This window comes from Argopecten irradians, chromosome 2 (assembly GCF_041381155.1).
Source record: "Argopecten irradians isolate NY chromosome 2, Ai_NY, whole genome shotgun sequence".
NCBI lineage: Eukaryota > Metazoa > Mollusca > Bivalvia > Pectinida > Pectinidae > Argopecten > Argopecten irradians.
Window position 1 is genome coordinate 2,613,238 of NC_091135.1, and position 25,357 is coordinate 2,638,594.

General features: G+C 36.3%; 1 protein-coding gene across 1 annotated transcript; it reads right to left on the reverse strand.

Moving 5' to 3' along the window:
• Positions 1-48: 48 nt before the first annotated feature.
• Positions 49-24,664, reverse strand: LOC138314127 (uncharacterized). Its single transcript, XM_069254304.1, has 2 exons — positions 24,463-24,664; positions 49-3,982 (listed from the first exon to the last, which is right to left on the reverse strand). The coding sequence occupies exon 2, from the start codon at positions 3,980-3,982 to the stop codon at positions 3,401-3,403; it is 582 nt and encodes a 193-aa protein (XP_069110405.1). The 5' UTR covers positions 24,463-24,664; the 3' UTR covers positions 49-3,400.
• Positions 24,665-25,357: the final 693 nt, after the last annotated feature.

Consider the following 25,357-nt stretch of genomic DNA (forward strand, 5'->3'; position numbering starts at 1 on the left):
ACGCGCCTTAATATCTTATTGAATAGTGAAATTGACAATAAAAGGGCAAGCTGTAAAAAGATTATATTTATTGACATCAAATAAAACGACATTTCATGTAATGATAATAATTATGATACTAGCCGCCATATTAATTACTATTTTCTAACATTAGTGGACGACAAAGCCAAAAAACTACAAAGTATCTGAAATACGTCATACATATCTTACAGTTAATTTCATAGAGTTATTAAACATATCAAAAAGTAGTGATACAACTAATGCCGCTTTGTATTTCTGAGAGCCTCGGCAATGTTCATGGGATGTTGTTCTCAATAAGTTATTCATTATGAGGTACATGTGTTGTTACAAAATTGTTTATGACAAATACCCATGTGTAGAACACTGGTCGCATTTCCTGAAACGTATTTCTTTTAGAATGTATGCTGCTTGTTGGCAGTATTTGAATAAGTGTTATTTTACAAATTTAGTTCAATGTGAGTCTTAGTTATGAAAGTTATGAATACTTTCTTAGGCTCACGTTTATTTCGTCTGCCTGCAAATAATAGTTGTGATAGCAAAGTCATCTCGAATCCATTTTGACCATGATCTGCTAACCCGAGAAATAATTACACTGTACTATTACTTTATATTTGTAATAGATATGTATTTATGCTAACATTAGGAAATCATTTTCATCAAGCGCATGCCATTTAAACATTCATTTAAGGAAACAGAATGAAAAGCATACAAATGCGATAGAAAGAGTTGACGCTACTTATTCAAGCTTTCTGACATCTGATTCAAGTATTATATGGATGATTCAGACAAAGCATTGCATGCTCTTGCACATGAGTACATTTCACATTTTCAATAGAAACATGAACCTAGCCTCTGGACAAAACAAGGTGTGATGTCGTCAAAGCAAGGAGATTAGTAGAACGAATAAGTGTACCCGGCCTGCTACATGTATACCTTTCGGCCGGGTACGAATTGGTCCCTATGTGTCGTAGTGGAGCGCTGCCTCCGAAAATCACTCGGGCACAGTTTTCTATACTTTTTTGTAGGTTTCCAATTATTTTATCCGTATACATGCATTTACATATTATTTTTGTCCAAAACAAACAGAACTACCATTCTTAATATCTACTGTACCGCTCAAACTACGTCATATTCACAATTTCTGGACTTGCCGTAAAAATCCCCTTCAGAAAGACCTTCATATGTATTACGTAATAAAATAATGCCTCGGTGGGAATTTGATAATCTGTTTAGTCCAGTGTTATTGCCTAGTAAGTAAGCGATATCGAACAAGTAAGATGAAATGCAAATAAACGTTTTATGGCGGTTTTCATAATCATTACTTTGCTCCATTAGCAGTAATAGGCACCAATTGTAGCTCTAAAGACGACATCATTTTCTGTCTAAAAGTCTTTTAAGCTACAATATTGCAGCTAGGAGATTAGTGATATATGGATAGACATGGCAAAAGTACAAATATGAACCGATGTGTATATCTAAAAGTTATTCATTTTACCAAAACCTTATGATAATATTACTCTATAACACATTGACTGTAGACCAGCCGAGTTTGTAGGCGACTTAATTACGTCAAAATAGTTTTTGCTGGGATATAATTTAGTAATTTAGAGTTTGATTCTTCTGTAGGAATGCCAGTGGTTTTCGCTACAATTAATTTTAATTGACTGGTTCGTTCTATTTTTGCATTAAAAATACTTGTAATGTATTTATTCCTATATTTCTATGTACCTGTGTGAGGACATAGAATTGGGTAATCCCATGTCTTATTCTGTCCAATAACAAACGATCATGGACTAAGTATGTTAGAAATAAAACAATATACAAAAATATAGTTTTATGTTAACATTTATCGCAGTGAATCATAGTTATAACATTTAACAAGGCACAAAAGCATCTGACAACTTTCATTTATGCAAACATGCAAATATAAGCTATTGCTATGTAGAAGTTTAAGTGATTTCTTTACTGTTTCTACACTACTTAAAGCCAACTTTTTTCGTAAGTAGCTTACGTTTGCGAATTTCGCTTTCAGTTTTTCTTCCTCACCTACAGTGGAAGGCACTTTTATCAGTGAAAATAAATCCCGGAGTATTAAAACGGAAATCGCAAAGTAACATACTAGAAAAAGAACGTCGGCTTTCAGCAGGCAAAATATCTCATACTGCTGGCGGTATTTTACAATCGATAGTCATTGAATGTAATTCACCATTACATCATCCTTCACGAAGAATATAGAGCACTTCAAAAAACCTCATACTGAATACTGATAGCAGTGATGGGCTGACGATTGTCAACTTAACACAAAACATTCAATATAACATCTCCTGAAACCAATTTTTAAAATCATTTCCTGTTACATCATTATCCTCCGAGAGTTGAAACTCGTATTATCCCTAGTAAATCTAAAGTTGAAATTAGTAGGTTTTTTCCATTCAATACATCTACTTCTTAAATGTAAAATTGCGCTCATCTTTTAAAAGAAATTCGATTACATTGGTAAATGGTTTCTAGAATGTATCAAAAATATCATTGTTATTCTATAAAATAGATATTAAGAGCTTGTATAGAGGAACTTTAACAATAAACATGAATAGAGGATTGGTGGTTTTAATTGCAGTAAAAATATTCAAAATAACAAGAATAAAGTTAGTACCATTGACAACAAAACATTCTTTGTACTTCAAGTGACAAAAAGTGAACATTTAACATTTTTTATTGACCGGGCTATTTGTATGTGCCTTATCTATTAAAGACGGATAATATTCTTTAAGAATATATGGACGTAATTACAGAAACGTATATAAAATAAATATCAATGAGAATATAGGACTTTGTGAATGCTTTTAAGCAACATGAACATAACTGAGTTGAAATGTTTATACAAATACGTGAACTCTATCTGTGTTTTACAGAAGAAATGGACGGAGTAGAGAGTCTTCACAACATCTAACTTAGTGTGACGATACATAGTCCATATGTGCGTTCCTACTTCACATTGGTAGCACGAAATTTTCTTCGGACGCAGATGCGCGTCCTCAAGCGCTTAGGTACTTCATGATGCGTTAAAGAGAATATGCACCGATAAACGCCATCGAGCAGATGCCTATGCAGGCTTGGATGGACTGACGTGTTTCTCCTAATGTTCATCACGATGTCTACATATGACTAGATTCATTTGATATTCTTGTATCAAAATATCATCAATAAAATGTTCATAGATAGAACTGCTCTTCCAGCGAAATTGAAAGTTCGTGGACGGTTTCTTTATGTAAGTAAAAAAGCGTCAATAAAATGTAAACTCCTACCGTTTGAAATGTAAACTCCTACCGATGCAAAACCTCGGTTTTTTTTCATTATTACAATTAATGATTTCACAACATCAATACAAATATCGCTGATAGAATGCTTCTGGATTTTTCTTCACATTGTGTATAGCCATTTCATTCTCTTTGTCGGCACTTTCGTCACTATGCCAATCAGACGAATGGAAATCTGTCCGATGAGACCTCGACCCCGTCCCTGTAGAATAGTCCACGTCTGATAACTGTGTTTGTTTGTACGGAGGTCTGGTTGGCTGGCCGTAACTTTCTGGGTAAGTGTTATTGTATCCATAGTCGGGAGAAGCTCTATCATAGTAAGAATCATCATTCAGATTCGCACTTTGTTTGAACGGTGGCCGCAGTGGTTTTTCCTGACTCTGGTTACGGTCATACTTGGGACTATACGAGTCTCGACTTCCTTTTGATATAGGTGTCTGTGACGTTTTTGTACTCCCTACATCTGACGTACTTCCGTTGCACATCTCCATCCACGGTCCGACAGGTTTACGTTTGGACTTGGGGTTGTCTTCCTTAGAACCACAGCAACAATTCCACAGTATACAACAGAGAATGATGCCGCCCACGATAGAACCAAAGCCGACAGCCAGTCCTATGATGGCGTCCTGTTCCAGCTCAACCATCTGTGAGAGATAAAAGAAAATATCAAATGATAAGCTACCAAATTTGTGTGTGCAGTCTTATCAATATGAAATCAAATTGACCAATAAAAGTAAAAAGAACAAATCTACAAAAATAAAATAGTTAATAAATAATATGCCAAAAATAATTTCATCTTTAAACTTAAAGATTTAAATTATGCGATTGATATACACACTTTTGTTTTTTTATTATCTTCCTATCTATATATCGGAGTTGTCACTGTAGCAGCTAGTGCATGATTCAAAGGCTTTATTTGAACAACTTTAAATCTATCGACCTGCATATTTCCATTTCGGGGTTTGCAACTAAGTAAGGATTTGTAAAGCGGATAGAGCTGAAAGTGTTAAGTACCATTTTGCCGAGAGAATCCTACCGATTCCGAAATAGAGATATATCTCCAAATTAAATGGTTGAGATTAAAATAAAATAATTGATAGACATTGTGTATATTCTTTTAAAACTCCTGGTTATGTTCTCCTCGAGCTATTTTTAGAGTCTGCGAACAAAGCCAGATGTTTTCTTTGTTAACTATTTTAACATTTACACTCCGATTGAGTACAGACGCACGATTAAACTACACTTATGGAAATTCAAACTCAAACCATTCGTTTGTAAAAACACTCTTTTGTGATTGATTCCGATTTAGTTTACAATACAGTAATATTTAGATTACAAGTCATTGCTTATAACAACAGCTGTAATACCTGATCGATGTCTAATAAAGCAAGCATTAGATGGACATGCGACTGGGAACACACCAACTATACTATAGTATCAATACCTGGACTAATAGCAAAGCCTAGTAACCCCTGATAAATATGTAGGCCGTGACATCAATATTGGTAAACTAGTCCTGATATATACATCAAAACAATTTGTACAGAAAAATAATCAAAACAACAGACGTACAATGTCGTGACAAAAATATTGGCCCAAATACAGTGTCGAGGGAAATGAAACAAAAGGTTGTAGAGAGACATCCATAATGACACATTGACAGAGGTGTTAATGAAGAGAAGTGTCACGTTCTCTTCTTCATACAAGTCGCCCCCAATGTAACAATTAAAGTCGGCTTCAGTAAACACACGAAAAGCATGGTATAGTGCTTCAGAATATGGAGGGCTGAAGTTGGTTGCGAGTTCCTAGTTCCTAGTTCCGTTTAATAAACGGAACTAGGAACCAGACCCGAGTTCCGTTTAACTTAAACGGAACTAGGAACCAGACCCGAGTTCCGTTTAACTTAAACGGAACTAGGAACCAGACCCGAGTTCCGTTTAAGCTTATACGGAACTAGGAACCAGACCCGAGTTCCGTTTAACAAACATACTGGCCAACGAGCGGAGTTCCGTTTATTAGGATTCCTATCTCTAACTGCATGTTCAATTACCTATTATATACAGGAATCGAACTTAGAGCTTCCATGAATAATATAGAACAGAATTAATATCTATAACACAGATTTCCTTAAACGGATCTGATACCTAGACCTCAGTTCCGTTTAACTTAAACGGAACTAGGAACCAGACCCGAGTTCCGTTTAAGCTTATACGGAACTAGGAACCAGACCCGAGTTCCGTTTAACAAACATACTGGCCAACGAGCGGAGTTCCGTTTATTAGGATTCCTATCTCTAACTGCATGTTCAATTACCTATTATATACAGGAATCGAACTTAGAGCTTCCATGAATAATATAGAACAGAATTAATATCTATAACACAGATTTCCTTAAACGGATCTGATACCTAGACCTCAGTTCCGTTTAACTTAAACGGAACTAGGAACCAGACCCGAGTTCCGTTTAAGCTTATACGGAACTAGGAACCAGACCCGAGTTCCGTTTAACAAACATACTGGCCAACGAGCGGAGTTCCGTTTATTAGGATTCCTATCTCTAACTGCATGTTCAATTACCTATTATATACAGGAATCGAACTTAGAGCTTCCATGAATAATATAGAACAGAATTAATATCTATAACACAGATTTCCTTAAACGGATCTGATACCTAGACCTCAGTTCCGTTTAACTTAAACGGAACTAGGAACCAGACCCGAGTTCCGTTTAAGCTTATACGGAACTAGGAACCAGACCCGAGTTCCGTTTAACAAACATACTGGCCAACGAGCCGAGTTCCGTTTATTAGGATTCCTATCTCTAACTGCATGTTCAATTACCTATTATATACAGGAATCGAACTTAGAGCTTCCATGAATAATATAGAACAGAATTAATATCTATAACACAGATTTCCTTAAACGGATCTGATACCTAGACCTCAGTTCCGTTTAACTTAAACGGAACTAGGAACCAGACCCGAGTTCCGTTTAAGCTTATACGGAACTAGGAACCAGACCCGAGTTCCGTTTAACAAACATACTGGCCAACGAGCGGAGTTCCGTTTATTAGGATTCCTATCTCTAACTGCATGTTCAATTACATATTATATACAGGAATCGAACTTAGAGCTTCCATGAATAATACAGCACAGAATTAATTTCATTAACACAAATTCCCTTAAACGGATCTGACACCTAGACTCCAGAACTAGGAACCAGACCCGAGTTCCGTTTAAGCTTATACGGAACTAGGAACCAGACCCGAGTTCCGTTTAACAAACATACTGGCCAACGAGCCGAGTTCCGTTTATTAGGATTTCTACCTCTAATTGCATGTTCAATTACATATCATATACGGGAATCGCACTTAAAGCTTACATTCATAATACAGAACAGAATTAATATCTATAACACAGATTTCCTTAAACGGATCTGACACCTAGACTCCAGTTCCGTTTAACTTAAACGGAACTAGGAACCAGACCCGAGTTCCGTTTAAGCTTATACGGAACTAGGAACCAGACCCGAGTTCCGTTTAACAAAAATACTGGTCAACGAGCCGAGTTCCGTTTATTAGGATTTCTACCTCTTATAAGATAATAAATTACATATGTTATAAAGGAATCTAGCTCTGAGCTTCAGGAACGATACAACTTATATAATTTATCTCTATAACACAGATTTTCTTAAACGGATCTGATACCTAGACCTCAGTTCCGTTTAATTTAAACGGAACTAGGAACCAGACCCGAGTTCCATTTAAGCTTTTACGGAACTAGGAACCAGACCCGAGTTCCGTATAACCCATCGCTTGCATAGACATTTGTAAAGCTCACCTGACCCGAAGGGCCCGATATCGAATATAATAATATGAGATATCTTATATAATGCGATTAAATTCTGGATGGACCTTGCTCCTTCAATAAATTTTAAATTGGCTTGCCATAGCATTTACTCATTTTAGCTCAACTGGTCCAAAGGACCGAGTTAAGTTATGCAATAGCGCGACGTGCGGCGTTGATGAATGAGACCGGAATTCCGTTGAAATTAAATGGAAATTCTAGGCAACAGACCGTTTAAGCCCAGTACATACGATTTTTACAGATATCTTTATCTAATCCCCATGGTAAAAGGATTTTATTTTAAAATTTAAATCTAACAATGTTTTCTCGAAATATTCAGATTTCCAGATTATGTTTCTCCATTTATTTTTATTTTTATGTGAAAGAGTATTTCAAATTTATATTTTTCTGATATTTTAATATTCTGTTAAATTGATGTGCATTTTATCGAACTTCAAGCATAAACCAAAACTGCCTTTGAAATATACATGTATATTGTACCTATTGATCTTGGTTAAGAATATCCTTCCAGGAGTCAACAAAATAGATCACAAGGAAGCACCTGTTTTATGAAGTAATTGTCACAAAAACAATTGGAAATAGTAAAACAGGCTCCACGATTTGCAATAGCGGTAGTACGGCGGCGTATTAGGGCCACTATATAATTTAATTTATCTTGTACGTACAAGTTATTTTCTTGTACGTACAACTTAGTATCTTGTACGTACAACTTAGTATCTTGTACTTACAAGTTAGTATCTTGTACGTACAAGATAGTATCTTGTACGTATAACTTAGTACTTGTACATACAAGTTGAGTTGAACTGCTGTTCATCACCGCAGAATTGAGTCCTCTGCCTGATATTTTTCGTAATTAAAGATAGTCTGTCTACTTTTCATTGCTTCAAGCACGATCACAGGTTTATTAAAGATGCTCCACCGCCGACAGAGCATAAATGATATTCATCATTAGAACAATAATTGGTGTTTAATCGTGTATATATATGTCTAATTAACACAAAAACTAACATAAAATAATTAGTTTTGCCTTTGGTGCATGCGCAATCATTACTCCATTCTATATAAGATATAGTGCCACGGAATTTTTTCGGGATGCAATTAATTATTTTTCATATTTTTAACTTGAATTAAAATTAGAAGCTCAAACTTTTCAATGGTGGTAATGGTGTAAAGTCAGTAACTTTTTTAACTGAAGAAAAATACAAAATCGTCTGCTCCTGTTTTTGATGGTGTAAAAATACCATTTGTCAGCGGTGGAGCATCTTTAACTTATTTGACAATATTCAAAATATAAATATATATTAATGAGGACAATATCTTTTTCACAATCATAATTTGAAATTGCCGGATTATGAGTTGAAACTGTATAGTCACTTGCATTATTTTGAAACTGACACTGTATAGTTCCTTTCGAGGAAACTGTATAGTCGCTTGTTTTATAGATAAGATATTTTAGTGATGAAATGTATATGATACATCTCCGATAAATGATAAGTTTTATCTATTAAAAAGAGGAGAAAACAAATTCGTAATTTTCTTCAGTAATTAAAGTTAAATACTTCATACTGGTGCCATTATTGGAAATGTTGGAGCATTTATTTTACATCAGAATATTAGTATTGAAAATAATTAACTGCCTCCGAAAAAAATCCTAAGCATTATGCCCTAATTCGAACGAGTTACTGATTGCACTGATTGCAAAGACAACAAAGGCAAAACAAATTATTTCATATGTTTTTTTTTGTGTTTATTAGACATATATACACACATCAATTATTGTCCAAATGATGATCATATTTATTACTCCGTTATAAACATTTACATGTACAGGGTGTCCCAAAAACATATCCCGAGTTTGACGCTTTATAAAAATGGTTTTGGTAGACAGAGGAATTTGATCTATTTACCATTAGAAAGGTAGTAATCTGCTCTGTACAACGATATATAACAATCCGGACGAATATCTTCTTGTGAAGACTTATATTGAAAATCGAGAGAAAGTCATATTTCGCTAATTTTGCGTTTTGTTCAGAAAATCAATAACTTTCAGTTAAAGAATGGGCACGAGGTGTCCGCCCTTCTTTTCGATGACAAGATGACTTCTGACCAAGAAATTCCTCACCACCTCACAATTCTGTAAATCTGCTTCCTGCAGATGGACAGCATACCTGGGTGACATTTTCATAAAATTTCATTAATGTAAGTATGGGATTTTCCGATCGCATTGTAGATTTTAATAACTTCAGCATGAATCTTCATGGTGCTAGAAAGTCATCAAAATATGACATAATCGATGATATCATCATTTCTATTATGACGTCATCACACATAATGGCGATGTAATCTGTAAATTTGTACCCAATTAAGTTAAATTTGGATACTCCTGCTTTCCAAATCATTTTGAATTTTCAAAAAAAGTTTAGTATTGCAAAATTTATTATCCGTCAAAGTCGGGACATGTTTTTTGGGACACCCTGTATATGTTCGGAAACTTATCAAAGCATCACAACTCCACAAAATGTCGCAAGGTATTCTTTTTTTCCATTTGGCTTAAACAAAGGGTACGTAATATACGTATAGCTTCATGCGATGCGATTGTGACAGTAAACATGTCACATTCTTTAATACCGAGAGTTTCAACATTGTACTATCTTGTACGTACAAGATACTAAGTTGTACGTACAAGATACTAACGTGAACGTACAAGATATTAACTTGTACGTACAAGATACTAACTTGCAGTATCTTGTACGTACAAGATACTAAGTTGTACGTACAAGATACTATCTTGCAGTATCTTGTACGTACAAGATACTAACTTGTACGTACAAGATACTAAGTTGTACGTTCAAGATACTAGGTTGTACGTACAAGATAGTAACTTGTACGTACAAGATACTAAGTTGTACGTACAAGATAGTAACTTGTACGTACACGATACTAAGTTGCACGTACAAGATATTAACTTGTACGTACAAGATTATAACTTGTACGTACAAGATAAATCAAATTTTGCAGTGGCCCTAATACGCCGCCGTACGGTAGAGAGTCAGTCCCAGTATTTTTACAATTTTGAATTCCCACTAAGGATGCTACCATCGCAATATGAGCACTATCCCATACTTAATTTCAGAGAAAAGTCGTTTATATGGAAATAAACACATTGCCCCTGGCCCCGCCCCTCAGGCCCAAGGGGATAAGCCACACCCTTTGTATAATTTTGTATCCTCATCCCATACAGATACTACCTTTGCAATATTTTTTGTTATATATCGTGCTAAGTTTTAGAGAAGAAGTCTTTTATACGGAAATTAGAGTTTTTCAATGTTAAGCCACTTTTCATGATATAATATTTACCGTAACTTTAGAATTCAAATACACTACATACACCAATTTTTATAGCCCTGAAAACATTATATTTGAGAATCCCGTCTCCCTACCGTACTTTATTTCGTACTCGACGAGAGTATATAGAATGGTGTCCCTTTCTAAAAACCTCTATGTAGCCACGAGGACAAATGACTGAGGAGGAAAGGGAATGAGGACAGAAGGGTGGAACCCCATAAAGTTATTGTTAGTTTTACATCATGTAAATTGGTTTTACATTGAAAAACCTCAATTTCTTTTCAGTAATACGCTACCATAACTTTAGTACGCAAATTTGTCTTACCGTAATGGAGAGTCCGAAGCCAGGCAGCCCAGTCAAATGGCAAATGTAGGGGACAGGCCCCAGGCAGAGAATATAAAACAGGGTTGAATGAACAAAGGAAAAAACGAAAATACCTCCCCGTGGAAAGAGGTGCACCATTGTGAAACCTGCTTGCATAATGTTAAAAGACCATATATGTATATAATGTCTACTGAGGAAGAACAGTCACAGACTGAATCATCACAACTGGGCCCAAGGAAAACAGTCCATCAGAGTGGAAGGACAGAGACCGGAGGTGAAAGTAGACTGACCACGCCAAACGGCAGAAGACATCATGTCCTGGTACAAGGACCTATTGCGGAGAGCCAAAGAAGTCGCTAGAAATACGCGAAGAGCGAAAAGACAATGCATGAATATCACTTCTCCTGTGGCCTGAGGCAACAGCAAGCAGGAAGACAGTCTTTAAAGTTAAAAACTTTATGGAGACCGATCCTAAAGGCACATTAGAAGCCGAAGCCCCCATTTGTGACTTTAACACGAGTTCTAGGTTCCACTGTGGAGCTGACGTTAGGCCTGTCCAGATTGAACCCCCGAATCAAGACAGACAAAGAAATGAAGATCATACCCACTGGCAATAGCTGTGCGATAGCCTGCAATAGTACATTATTGCGCTCCCTAAACAACAAGGAGAATGAAACTCGCAATCAGCTGGGCAGAGGCCATGACCGGATCAATCCTCCTGACGATACACCAATCAAAGAAGATCTTCCAGCGTGACTGGTAGACGGCAGAGGAGAAAGACCTAATTGATCGGGCGATGAGAGCTGACATATCCGAAGAAAAGCCTGTTTGAGCTAGGACTCCTGAAATCATGTCCATGCGTGAAGGTAACGTCTGGGGCCGATTCTAACGAAAGACATTTGCTTTTGGTGGGAGAACCAGAGGACGAGCCACCAGAAACGTCAAGAGCTCCGAAAACCAGGGTTGTCGCGGCAACAGTGGCGCTATCGGAAAGAGGGAGCAAAAATACCCCGGAAACTTCTGTAGAACCCTGCGTCCACGGCCCAAGCCATTTGGTTTGGCACGGAGACACAAAGGTTGACAACTGACTATTGAGAAAAGAGGCAAAAAGGTCGAGGGATAAAGATGCCGTTCTGTCATAACCAGCTGGCGCTGCCTGGAGATTATCCGCCCTTCCTGGAAAATGCTTGACTAAAATTGTTAACTGCATTTCCTCATAGATAGGAATAATACGGAAATACGGACAGCGAGGGCACAAAGGAGGTAAGCTGATGTCCCTGTCTCTCCAGATAAGCGACCACTGTAGAGTTGTCCGTAGCCATTCAAACCGCATTGGAATGCAGAATCCTCTAAAAAGTCTGCAGAGACCCTGTGGATCGGGTGTTCCGATCCGCAGATTCCCGAACTAGATGTATCGTTAGCAATTCTTCGACATAGTTGTGAACATATCTTCCCTAGAGTGCAGAAATCACACTACAACCAACAGCAGTTGATGGGACACCAAGCTCCCAACCTCTTGCGGATCAGAAATATTCTGGAATAGAAGCCGAGTGTGTAGTCCATAATAGGCACCCCTCGACCACGCCCTTTAAAAGCATGGTCCTTACTTCCTCCCGGATGGAAACTGCCTTCTCCGGATCCCCCGAAGGTGGGAAAAATACATCCTTTACACAAAGTGTGGATGCCGCAAGTATGGAATGCCAAACCGCTCCTTCACTACAGAAAAGGCTCAAGAGTCCTGTGTGATATTCTTCCATTGACTCTAATTTACGAGAGGAGGACTTGAATCTCAGACTGGCTGAATTCTCAAGAACAGACCTTTCGTATGGAACGATCAAGGACGGAGAAACGAATCAGGAACTTTTCGTCTTGTCCCAATGAGGGTTTGTACTCTTCCTACCCTTCCCAATGTTACTCTTGAAATAAGGCTTTGACTTCGGTCGCATATAACAGTGGGAGCAGAATTTCTAGCCTTCTTCTTTGGTGGTGCTGACCTCTGTGAGGTAATGGCCTCCAATCTCTGAATTTTTTCTATGTTTTCAAAACAGAGAAAAAAACTCCTAGCCAACAAGACATTGACGAGCAATGGCACCTTCAAAGAAGCCAATGATCTCAATGTCCTGTTCAGGGCAGAAGTATTCAAGTTTATATATGACATTCTGGATGGAGAGACGCAACAGCCTCTCCATCTTGTGGTGCTCCTTGGAGCCGAACACTACCTGGTTCCCTGACCAAGTTTCCCGAGTTCAACACTCAAGCTTAGCTGGCAAAGAGGACGGCAGTCTATCATGTATTGCATAACCAGGGGCTTGAACCTTTGACCAAAACTGAGGTGCAACAGGGCTAACCTAAGCGTGCGAGATGAGGAAAAATTCTTCTTCATAACTCAAGTTAAGATATGAATGCCATTGACCACTTTTCCTTGTTAGATAAACACCCGTCAAATTGTCCAATGAAAATATCTAGTAAACATCTTATTACACGTGGGAATCATAATAAACAAACTCAACGCATTGGTCAGTAAAAGCACGTGAACTGAATATGGAATTTGAATGCGTTGGGCTAAAAGGAACTCGGGTCTAATCCCTAGATTCGTATGATCTTAAACGGGACTCTGACATGGTTTGTCGACTCCGTTTCTACGCTATAATGAGTTTTACTGTGATTATATGTTCCTAAAGGTTCCGAAGACGATTACTGTAAAATGCTAGAACACTGACACGTCAAAAAAGGAACCGCTCAAGGTGCTTTGCGATTAGGAAAAGTAATATCTTGACAATGAAATGTACAATTGAAGCTCTGATTTCGAAATGTTTGATGACAGTATAGTACAAGAGATCTTAGAGGATCCTTGGCGCCTACGAAAGAATGATGTATGTCTGACGAAAGAGGAATATTTTTCTCTGCTTTTTAAACTATAAATATTAAAATCCAAGATGGCTGCCTCTTGGCCATCTTGTTGATTTTGTTTCATTGAGTTGTATGGCCCATTTGGGGCTATCTTGTTGATAGATCGGTTCAAAAATGCATTATACGCAACTAGGAACCTAGGGGAAACCAACCTCTGAAATTTCAGACAGATCCCTTTGGTGCTTTCTGAGAAATAGAGATAAACATCTTCAACTTCCAAAATCAAAGTTGTTTCTCTATCAGCCATCATGTCGATTGGCCCTAAAATGTAATATGCAGAACAGGGGCACTAAGGTAACCTACATCTGCAATTTAAGACTTCTTGGTAACAAAAAAAAAAAAAAACTAAAAAAGGACAGGCGGACGGACGGACGGACGGACAGATAGATCGACAACCTGATTACTATAAGGCACCCGTATTGCGATACGGGGCCCTATTAAGCATCAAGATATTCATTAAAGTCTTTAAAGGCAATGTATAGGCCAACATCGGCTTAAACAGAACTAGGATCTTGTTCCTAGATCCGTATACTATTAAACAGAACAGAACAGGTTTCGAGCGTCAGCTCTAAACTGACCTCGGGTCTGGTTCCTAGATTCGATCAAATAAACGGAAGTCGAATATGGTTCCTAGTTCTGTTTGAGCTTAAAAAGAACCAACGTCTGGTTCCTAGTTCCGTTTAAGTTAAACGGAACTGAGGTCTAGGTATCAGATCCGTTTAAGAAAATCTGTGTTATAGAGATAAATTATATAAGTTGTATCGTTCCTGAAGCTCAGAGCTAGATTCCTTTATAACATATGTAATTTATTATCTTATAAGAGGTAGAAATCCTAATAAACGGAACTCCGCTCGTTGGCCAGTATGTTTGTTAAACGGAACTCGGGTCTGGTTCCTAGTTCCGTATAAGCTTAAACGGAACTCGGGTCTGGTTCCTAGTTCCGTTTAAGTTAAACGGAACTGAGGTCTAGGTATCAGATCCGTTTAAGGAAATCTGTGTTATAGATATTAATTCTGTTCTATATTATTCATGGAAGCTCTAAGTTCGATTCCTGTATATAATAGGTAATTGAACATGCAGTTAGAGATAGGAATCCTAATAAACGGAACTCCGCTCGTTGGCCAGTATGTTTGTTAAACGGAACTCGGGTCTGGTTCCTAGTTCCGTATAAGCTTAAACGGAACTCGGGTCTGGTTCCTAGTTCCGTTTAAGTTAAACGGAACTCGGGTCTGGTTCCTAGTTCCGTTTAAGTTAAACGGAACTCGGGTCTGGTTCCTAGTTCCGTTTATTAAACGGAACTAGGAACTAGGAACTCGCAACCAACTTCAGCCCTCCTCAGAATATTATACAAAGTTAAATAACCATTCCCATCACTGTTAGATATAATATTACGCAATAGACATGTTATTGTTACTGATTTACAGATGAAAAACATGATGGGGCAACTAACGTTAATTGGCCGTTATCAGGTACTTAAAATCAATGTCATTAGGTTATCGAATATTTTTTACAAGTCGTCTAAGACGTGTTTATGTTCAATACTTGATGCCATGTATTTATTTTATTACTTCATGGAAGAAGATTTGCCATTCTCGTTTAAAACCTTGAAACACTATCTTAGCTCGTTCATATAACATGTCAATAAAATCAATCATTAAAAGAATATGGATTGAGAGAAAAAAAAGTCGTGCATAACACATCCGGTCTTATAGGTCGTTAATCGATGGTACATCCGGACCACGTGGTGGGATCGTATTGTCCATGCCCGGATGTATACTTGTCATGTGACCAGTAAGAACCTTTCTAAAAGCTTGCCCATCAAACCATTAACGTTGACAGGGATTTCATACAAACAATTGCGATAGTTAATAGAGAGGAGAATGGCGACTTCAAACATTGTGGAATCAATATTACCGCAAACGACAATCATAAGATACACAAAGGAACAATAGTCTACATAAAGAATACCTCGGGGTAGGAAAAGGCTTGTCGTCAACAGCCGTCCTAATAGCCTACGGTACCATATGGATACGAAGTTAAGTAAAATAAAACAAAATTGAAAATATCAGAGGTATATCATTCAATTTTTTAAATGATTCATTATCACTTCATCTTACATCTTCTTCTTAAGCATATTGAAGTATATTGTGATTATATTCGTAAGGTTGGTTTCATGTCTGTGTCAGTAGCGAAAGTAATGTACCTGACCTAAACCACTAAACGACGATAACTTCCGATGAAGTTAAGAACAAACACCTTTCTGCTTTTGGGAACAGAAGTCACCTTCACCGATACCATTCGCAAAAGGTAATCACATATGTAGTTAATGTAAATATGTTCCTGTCAACAAAATGCTTCATTATTAGCATAGTGTTATAGATAATAAGCCTCAATAAATGTTTGTATCAACCTGTGGAAATAAATCTTCGGTTACTATCATTAGCAATAATTCCATGTATCCACTTCATCAATTGATATAAGTATTGGTATACTATGAGTCGCTGTGGTTGTGCCTACACGGAGATTATGTATATTATGAAAATATTGATTTTGATTTATGTTATGGTTTTACCATTATTTATAGGTAAAGATACATTTTACTTACATTAACGATAATAAATGTAATTAATATATACTAATAAATAACATAAAAAGAAGGTTTTTCAATATTTTACAAATGTAGGGGTAGAATGGTTCACCAAAGAAATCGTAATGGTAAATTTATAAATCAAGTGCAGATTGATATGATAATAGGGGTTTACCAACTTTCCTAGAAATCGGTCAAATTGAAAAATGAATCTACATCACGTAAATAAAACATGCAAAAATAGTCAATACAAGATGTTTTTTCGTAAAAAAGTGAAAGTTCGATTTGTTGGCAGCACAACAGAGTAAAACATTATGTACAAAATACTCTTAATAAAATGGGAACCATAGAGAGTGCTCGAAAAAAGCCATTCCATAATACTCTTGTCAAATGTGGTTGTAGACCGGAAGTACAATAAATTGCAGATAGAAGTTTGTAACATTCTGTGATGACTACGAGGGAGACTACACTAATATTTACACAAGCATCATGAAACTGATACGCGGGCCTTTCCGTTAGTTGGATGAACAAATAATCGGCAAACATCCATCGAAAGGCCGGAAATTTGGAAATCATGATTTAGGTCGCATCCAGGGCGACGAAATAAATAGACGGCTGCAAAGCAGAAATTCAATTTTCCACTCTACATGTTCGATTTTAAGTTTCTGTGCTACTACCGTAATACAATTAAAGGACGACGCTATCAATGACAAAAAAATCATTAACTTTCCCCAGAGAATTCATCGAAACGAATTCTCGTAATTATACAATTATGAAACATATTTTCAATAAATATTCATAATTATTTTAATTTTACCACTTTCACTGAAAGAAGTTATAATAATGTTTCTCAATCTTAGCACATCATTCCAATCAGATTTCACATTTAAATTATAGATCTTCACATCGAACAAAAGAAACTATCTAAGGTATATTAGTGAACAGCAGTCATAAAAGGTCGGAGTTACTGAATGAAGAATTGCACTGTATAATCTTCTTTCATGTGGGACCCAAGGCGTCAATTGAAATTAATGCGTTGGATTTGCGTGTGTATTTATTTCGCATGAAGTCATGTTACCTATACGATTTCCTATGGGCCAAGTACTGTTCCCTCTATGTCGTACGTATGTTGTGTGTTGACTGTGAATGCTTAGTGACATATAGTCATCAACAGTGGTATGGTGTTGTCATTTTTTACAAGATGACATACAAGATGATATATCCCAAATCAATATTTGTCTCTTTGTATTATTTGGCAAATATATTTACTTATTTCGGATATAATGAAAACTGTACACGAATACCGATAATTCAACTCTGAGCGCACTTTAAATTGTGCGAACATTGCCAGTTGGTATGTGATACGATATTGATTTTAACTTATCAGACATCTACTCTCTCAGCAGCTGTTTACAGAGTGCTGTACAATGGAATACAAACAAAGACGCATTGTTCTTTATTTTCATTTTAGAAACTATTACAATACCGAATATTTGCATTTGTCTCTATTATCGGTTACAGTAAAACTAGTCATTTGGTAAGCACACTTGTAAAATAAAAGGCTATTGTTACGGGAAAACACCCCAGACATATATGATAAACACATCTGAGTTGTTAAAGAGAGTATTCCGTGAGAAACAGATCTAGTTGAAAACTAATTTGATATTATCTAAAATTCCTGAACTGTCAGACTATTTAACAAGTTCTGAAATACTTGCAATAGTCATTGCTATTTTTAAAGCATTTTATTTCACCTAATTGCGTACTACTTGCATTATAATTTTTCAACCATTGACCTTAAGTTATATAAACATGGTGTTATATCAGCTTGTTAGAATTTTATATTAACCGAGGTCACAAATTAGGCTGATTTATTATCATCGAAAATAAGAACTCCTGCCAAAAAGAATATAAGCGGCGGCTTATTTTCGAGATTTACAGACTTGAAGCTCCAAACCAAGATGTATTTGACAACGTGACTTTTCTATAAATGTCGCTTTTATAAAAGTAACACTAGGATGTAAACAAAAGAAACAATACGTTGCAACATTGCGACGTCACCATGGATACCACTTACTCGTTATATGTTAACATAAAAACAATAGGTTTGGGAATATTCGACTGCGCATGAATATATTTTAGCACAAAAAATCACGTCTCGACCATATCCAGAAGTTTTTTAAGCCATTAAGTTTTGTCAAATGTTGATACACTGCAGACTGCACTAGGTTACATCATTACAATTACCCATCAAATGTGATCGACTCACAAATGCACAGACTAAGGTACAATGTATATATGGCTTCTCTCAGGTTTCGCACATTTTTCACCAAAGTTAGATTGTTATGTGAATCCGACAGCCAACCGTCTCGGGAAAGGGTTGATGTGAAGGTCTGTTGTAGAATGAAAAGATTCTGAACTATTGTTTGGCTTTTGTTACTTGTTTTAACGAGATACAGCACCATGAAAAAATATTCGCGACTTTTTAAAATGGCGGCTCGGCCGCTGAGCGCTTCGTGCGATTAAAGGGGTATAACGCGTACATATTTTTTATATGACGTCGCAGATGACGTAACTGACGTCATTTGTCAAAGACAGACATCTGCTTGCTAAAATACCAACTTTAACAAAGCCATAATTCCTCATAAAAAGGATTTGAAGCGCAGAGTTGTCAGAAAAAAAATGGTTGTTTCGGAATTAAATCGTAAAAAACGTTAAACTGGTGTTTAGAAAAAAGACGACTTAGTGTGAAACAATAAAAAAATTTAATACTAGGTAAGTGCAATTATTTTGATCTTGTTTAAATAACGTTTTCCGTCAGCGATGCTTAATGAAATAACTTCCGCCATCTTGGAAAATCGCGAATACTTTTGTCATGGCGCTGTATCTTAAAGTCTAAAAATCGGACGGTACTATTTACTATTCAGTATTCAAAGAAAATGGCTAGTTAATAGGTTAGAGTGCGTACTTTTAGCGAATGGTTAGTTCTAAATGTACTTTGTGGGTGACTGAATTTACACTAGTTAGACATGGAGTAATAAGTCCAAGGTTTGTTAGATAACATATCCATTTAAGTGTGTGATACGAAAATCTTTATACGCTTCTGTGGCTCACAAGCAGGAAATACCAATACAGGGAACAGTAATCCCATGGAAGAGTGAACGAGATGATGAGGTCAGCAAGGAGAGGAGGAAGAACAAGTGAGAGGGAGGTTAAACAAATCAAAGGACGTTGTTAGGACGTCAGCGAGAGAGAGAGAGAGAGAGAGAGAATCGGGGAAGGCGAGGTGGTTTGGTGGATGGAGGTGGAACAGAGAGCGCAGATATTAGCTGTGACGTTTCAACTGGAACGGACAGTGACATGTAACGACACATGTATAGTGGCACTGAAAAAAGTCCACCCTAATGAAAACAAGGAAAGATTGGTTGACACAAGTTAACTGGTGTGTGCATCAAAATCGCTAGATCATTCCAGGTCGTGAAATTGCATAGTTAATACAACACTACAAAACGTGTTTCTAATATGTCGTATTACATACCTGAATAGCTAGAGAATAAAACGTCCTGCCTCAATCAAAGTACACAGGAAATAAAAGTCATGACAACCTTACATATACCACAGTCTGTGTCACACCGCGCCATCCGGAAGTCTATATGATTCACGTGCGGTACGGATCGATTTCAACGATAAATCAGTAAAAACGTACTCTATATTCAAATGACCTACTGAGCATTTGAACAAGAGCGGAACACCTATTTTGTCCGATTTGGCTGCCATGATGGCAAAGCATAAAGTTTCTTGAAGCTTCATTGGTTATTGCTCAGGCTGGGTACTATATTGATATTATTATATTTCATAGTTATAGTTTCTTTTTTCGCGAATGGTAAAAGAAGAAGTCTACTTATCATTGGTAACATCAACATCTTGCGATAAATTTTCGTTTTTATGGTAGCATACGTGGATATGTTGTTATACATTATAACATTTTTTGTTATATGTTTGTTTAATGAACGTCCTATTAACAGCCAGGGTCATGTAAAGACGGCCTCATATGTATGCGTTGTGTAGCGTGTATGGAGTGCAAGGTTCATGTTTTGGGAGACTGCGATATGTTTGTGGTCTTGTATAGTGGAAGTCTTGTCCTTTTTATGGTGCTATACCACTGAAGCATGCTGCCGAAGACACCAAGCAACACACCCCACCTGGTCACATTATACTGACAGCGTGCAAACCAGTCATCCTACTCCCTTAATACTAAGCGCTAAGCAGGAACAGAAACTACCACTCTTATAGACTTTGGTGTGTAACCTGGGGTAAAACCCAGAACGAGATATTTCGTCACCTACATATTTTGTTAGACATTACGGTACGTTTCATCATCTGAATGACATCTAAAGTATTACGTGATTAGAGTAGTATCATTCTCTACTCAGCCAACAAATGTCTTTGTCTTTCGGCATCTGAGTGTCATAACTAGAAAATAGTTCATAACATAGGAAGTAATTCTCGTTATTTTAATGCTATTTTCCAGATACTTCACCACGCGAGCAGTACTACACCAATATATATATACATATTCGATTTATCGACTTTGAAAGTGTTAGATACCCGCATGCATATCTACAAGTAAATCGATATCCGCATCTTAACACCAAAGCAACCTTTCACAACTGTGTAGTCTCTAATGGGCCTTGTGAATCAGGTAACATTTAAGACAAAAGAAAGTAACCATTGAAGAGAAATGGGTAAGTAATCATGGGGAGTGTAGCATGCACTGATAAGTCTACGTATAGCTTCAACATTTACTCAGCATGTTAGTTTCTGGTATAATCAAAGAACATTGTCGTTATTGCGGCTCATAAAAAACTCTTAAAACTCGCCATAAATAGACCTGTCGGTGGTATTTAGACATATATAGATTAATGCTATGACTTTATTGAATGTGTCAGCATAACAAAGCTTCTTGGAATGGGTGACTTTCTTTCATTTTCAAATATATGACTACTGCTAAACGATGTCGTTAGACCATGATATCCCGGTGGACAAATAAACCAAAAGGATGAAAACTCATTGTAGATATATCGTAACGTTATTGTAGCGGCATCCTGTGTTGTTGATAATACTTTGCAGATTGTTAAAGCCATGTTGCAAGGTTTCAGTGTAAAACTTCAACATTTTCCTGATAAATGTACGCCCTGTTATATGACATAACAATGTTGTAATATGCCATTTTGTGATTCATTATACATTTCTTAAATTTGGAATTTGTGTTAAATTCATTTGTTATTAGAATACCACAAAGACATTCTATCCCACATTATACATGCAACTCGACGCCGTGCTACCTAAGGCTTTACTCTCTTTTTTTATCTCATACCTACAGGTGTAATACTGGCTTGTCTCGGGCAATACACTCATTTCGCTTGAGGCTGTATTGCATGGGTAACCATGCAATAAAGCCTTGTGACGTCACAGCGTCAACAAAATTACTATTTCCTCAGTTCAATTTTCATATTTTCAAAACTAGGTTGTGTTGACTGTAAAAGATACAAGCAACGGGATTTGCATTGAAAATATCACGCAATTTTCATTGATGGAGGTTTGACTTGAACTCGCGGTTTTTTTCATTCGCGCTAAAATTGCGATAAAACTTTGAGGTATGAGAGAGAAAAAAACTCTTTTATATGTGGATATGATGGTTAGGGATATTCTACCCTTGGGATCCCAAAATGTGACACATTATGTGACCCACGGGTAGAGTAACCTTATTAGATGTCTGTCGGACAGTCGGAGATGAGATCGTTAGACCGTCGGAAATGAGACCACCTCGATGTAACACAGGAAATAGACAGATCGTGTAGCGACAAAATAAAAGAGAAATTGTGTTTCTAACAATATATTTAATGGATTGTTCTCATTAATTAATGCGCCTAATCACAGATTGTACTGACAATGCCGCCGTACACTGAGTTTCCATCCGTATATTGCTCTAGGTGATCAAACAGTGTATTTCCGGTACGCCTGCTTAATTACTGTAAGTGTTAATTGACACAAGATGTGTCCGATATCTTCAAGGGGACCAAATATTCCAGTTAAAAATCTAGTTAGATATTAGGAACTAAATTAAAGGGTAATACTTAAAGAAATATGTATTTTTTTTATTATCAAGTAGATTCATGGTCATATGCATTTTTGTTTAGTCACTAGTGTATGACATAGACATATATATCATGACGTCATGATATCAACAATTTTATTTTATTTTAGAAATATTTTATTAACAATACAAATATGAAAACAATGCAAAATAAAGTTAAAAGAATAAGACAACAGGCGCAATGCCTTTATCGGTCATCTTCTAGCTATTGACAATGGGGTATTGTAATTTTTTCATCAAAATTATAAAACTTTGTAATAATTTACGAAATTTCACGAACTGTTTTTTCTGTTCAACGTTGCATACTTGGATTCATTCACATAAAAAAAACCTCTACTATTTCAAGATGCTACTTTTCCGTGTTATGTCTGGTTCATATGGTGTATATATATTCATAAATTTTTCACGACACATTAATAGTTACTAATTGTTGAAATGAATATAAAATGGGTTTTATTTCGGAACTGGGCCCAACTTTAAGTGCCCAGGACCCAGTTTCATAAACAACCCTTAAATTAAAGTAATTCCTTAACTTAAAATTCTTCATAGGAAAACATGACAGATTTAAAAGAAGGCTCCTTACCTTATGATTTTTTCATTAACTTTTGTAATGCTTTTCTATGGGAAAATTTAAGTTAAGAAATACCTTAAAGTTAAGGAATGTTCATGAAACTGGGTCCTGGGCACTTAAAGTATAAGAAGCAAGCTTATGGAAAGTATGAAATGTAAGCTCCATCGTTGGCATCGGAAGTGATATTATATTAAGTTTCTTACTATTGTTATGTATTGCAAGTGTAAATATGACCCCTCCTTCCCATCCCTTTCTCTCGCTTTACTATTGTCCCAATTTCCATGCTAAAACGTTCGATTAAAACTAAAAAAAAAGAAAAGAAGAAAAAGAGGAGGGGTATCACATATCATTACTTTATACACCTTTATATGGACACTAAAAGCAATAGTGTACATTTTGAACCATCTCCCCGTTAGAATGAATAAAAAGTTCCTTATGTATACATGTAACTTGGATTAATCTGAAAAAGAGGCTAAATCTAAATATACTCTAAAACACTATTTCATATGAATGAAAAAAGCGGATTTTATCATTTAGTTGACGCTAACATTGATTAACATCGCAGGTTGTATAAAAATTGATTATAAAGTTCTATATTAAAACATTAATAGATATAAAAAAAGACTTAAAAATATATTGTTCAAATCACCAAAGCACATGGCGATTATGTGATTATCTAAAGATGATTCCGTTTGTCTGTTTTACAACAGTATCTGGTTATAATCTATGTCAGTCGACGAAGACAAATATTTTATCAATCTATCAAAACCCAATAGAAAAATAAAGCCAGTTTTTGGATGTTGTGGATGAATAACGTAAACTTACTCATTTTAACCCATATCATAGGTATGTAGTAATATATCCTCGTCATGTATCCGAAGTATACCAGATTTGTCGTCATAGTTTCTTGCGACTGACAATTCGACCATTTTCACTATAATATGCTTAGTGAGGGGAAAGCTGTCTGTTAATACGGCACGCTTCATAAGATTTTTGTCTGTTCAATTACATTTTGATAACACCTTATGGAAACCATTCGCCAGCGTTGATGTTGTGTAACAATGAACCAGTATAATGACTACATTAAAAGAGGATAAAAACGTTACAGCATGGAAATTATCCAGACGTATGTACAACATTTCGCGTCTTTCATCATTTCAACATACAATGTATTTGCTAAAACATAATTTCGTGATCAACAGCTGTTATATCTACCAACATGTTGTAATTACGTATATACAATTATTCGCTAGACATTTAAAATCGCGTTTGAGCACTCTCGTGAAACTGAAGTATATATCAATATATCAATATGAACAATACACGAAACAATCGTATAACAATGAAACATATTCAAGTACTCACTTTTCTGAGATAGTCCTAGAACTGCAATCCAATCTTTTCTCCTGATAAATTAACTTGTATGTTTTGTTGTAAGTACAATGTGTCATTACTCATCCTAATGGCCTGTCCCCGCGCTGCATGGCCTCTCACATCCCTACCTGTCCGGTTAGATCTGGTCCTCCACACATGTGTGACGCAGATTTACCAGATTCCGATATCCGACCGTCGTTAAAAACGGATGCTGACGCTGTCACGCGCTGTACCAATGGAGTGCTGGCCGTGTGCTTTCAATTCGCTGGCAGATACGTTCCATTTCAGAACGTTGGCATATACAGCTGTACGCGTATTAGTAACGAAACTATACAATTAGATATAATTATCTCCTTTTAAAACGACCATAAATAAATAAAATGTTACGCAACGTTAAAATTAAGTACTTTCAAGTGATTAATCATTCTATATGACTTATTGTTCAGCATTTTCACTTGAACCATTTGGATGTATATTTGTGTTGGATCGATTTGCCAATATTAGGGGAGGCGGTTGAGGTAATGACTCTCTGTGTTAAATATCTTGTGACAATATACTCAATGATTCTTCAAACATTAACTTGACATTGTAAACAAACAGACGTTTTAGAATTTTATTGGAATTTTAGACCGAAACAATGATTGACAAATATTTGATTTTGCATAAAGTTCTACAATATGGTCTTAAACATACGACAAAAAAGAAAATAACCTCATACCAAATTGATTACATAACAAAACACAGAACATGACACTCAGATATAGTTTGAAACATATAGTCTATGTCAACGTTGAACAAGAGAAATTTGTGTAAACCTCCAACAACGTAATGAAGGACATTCTCTCTTGTCAATAGCCAATAACGATGATTTAATGATGGGGAATTT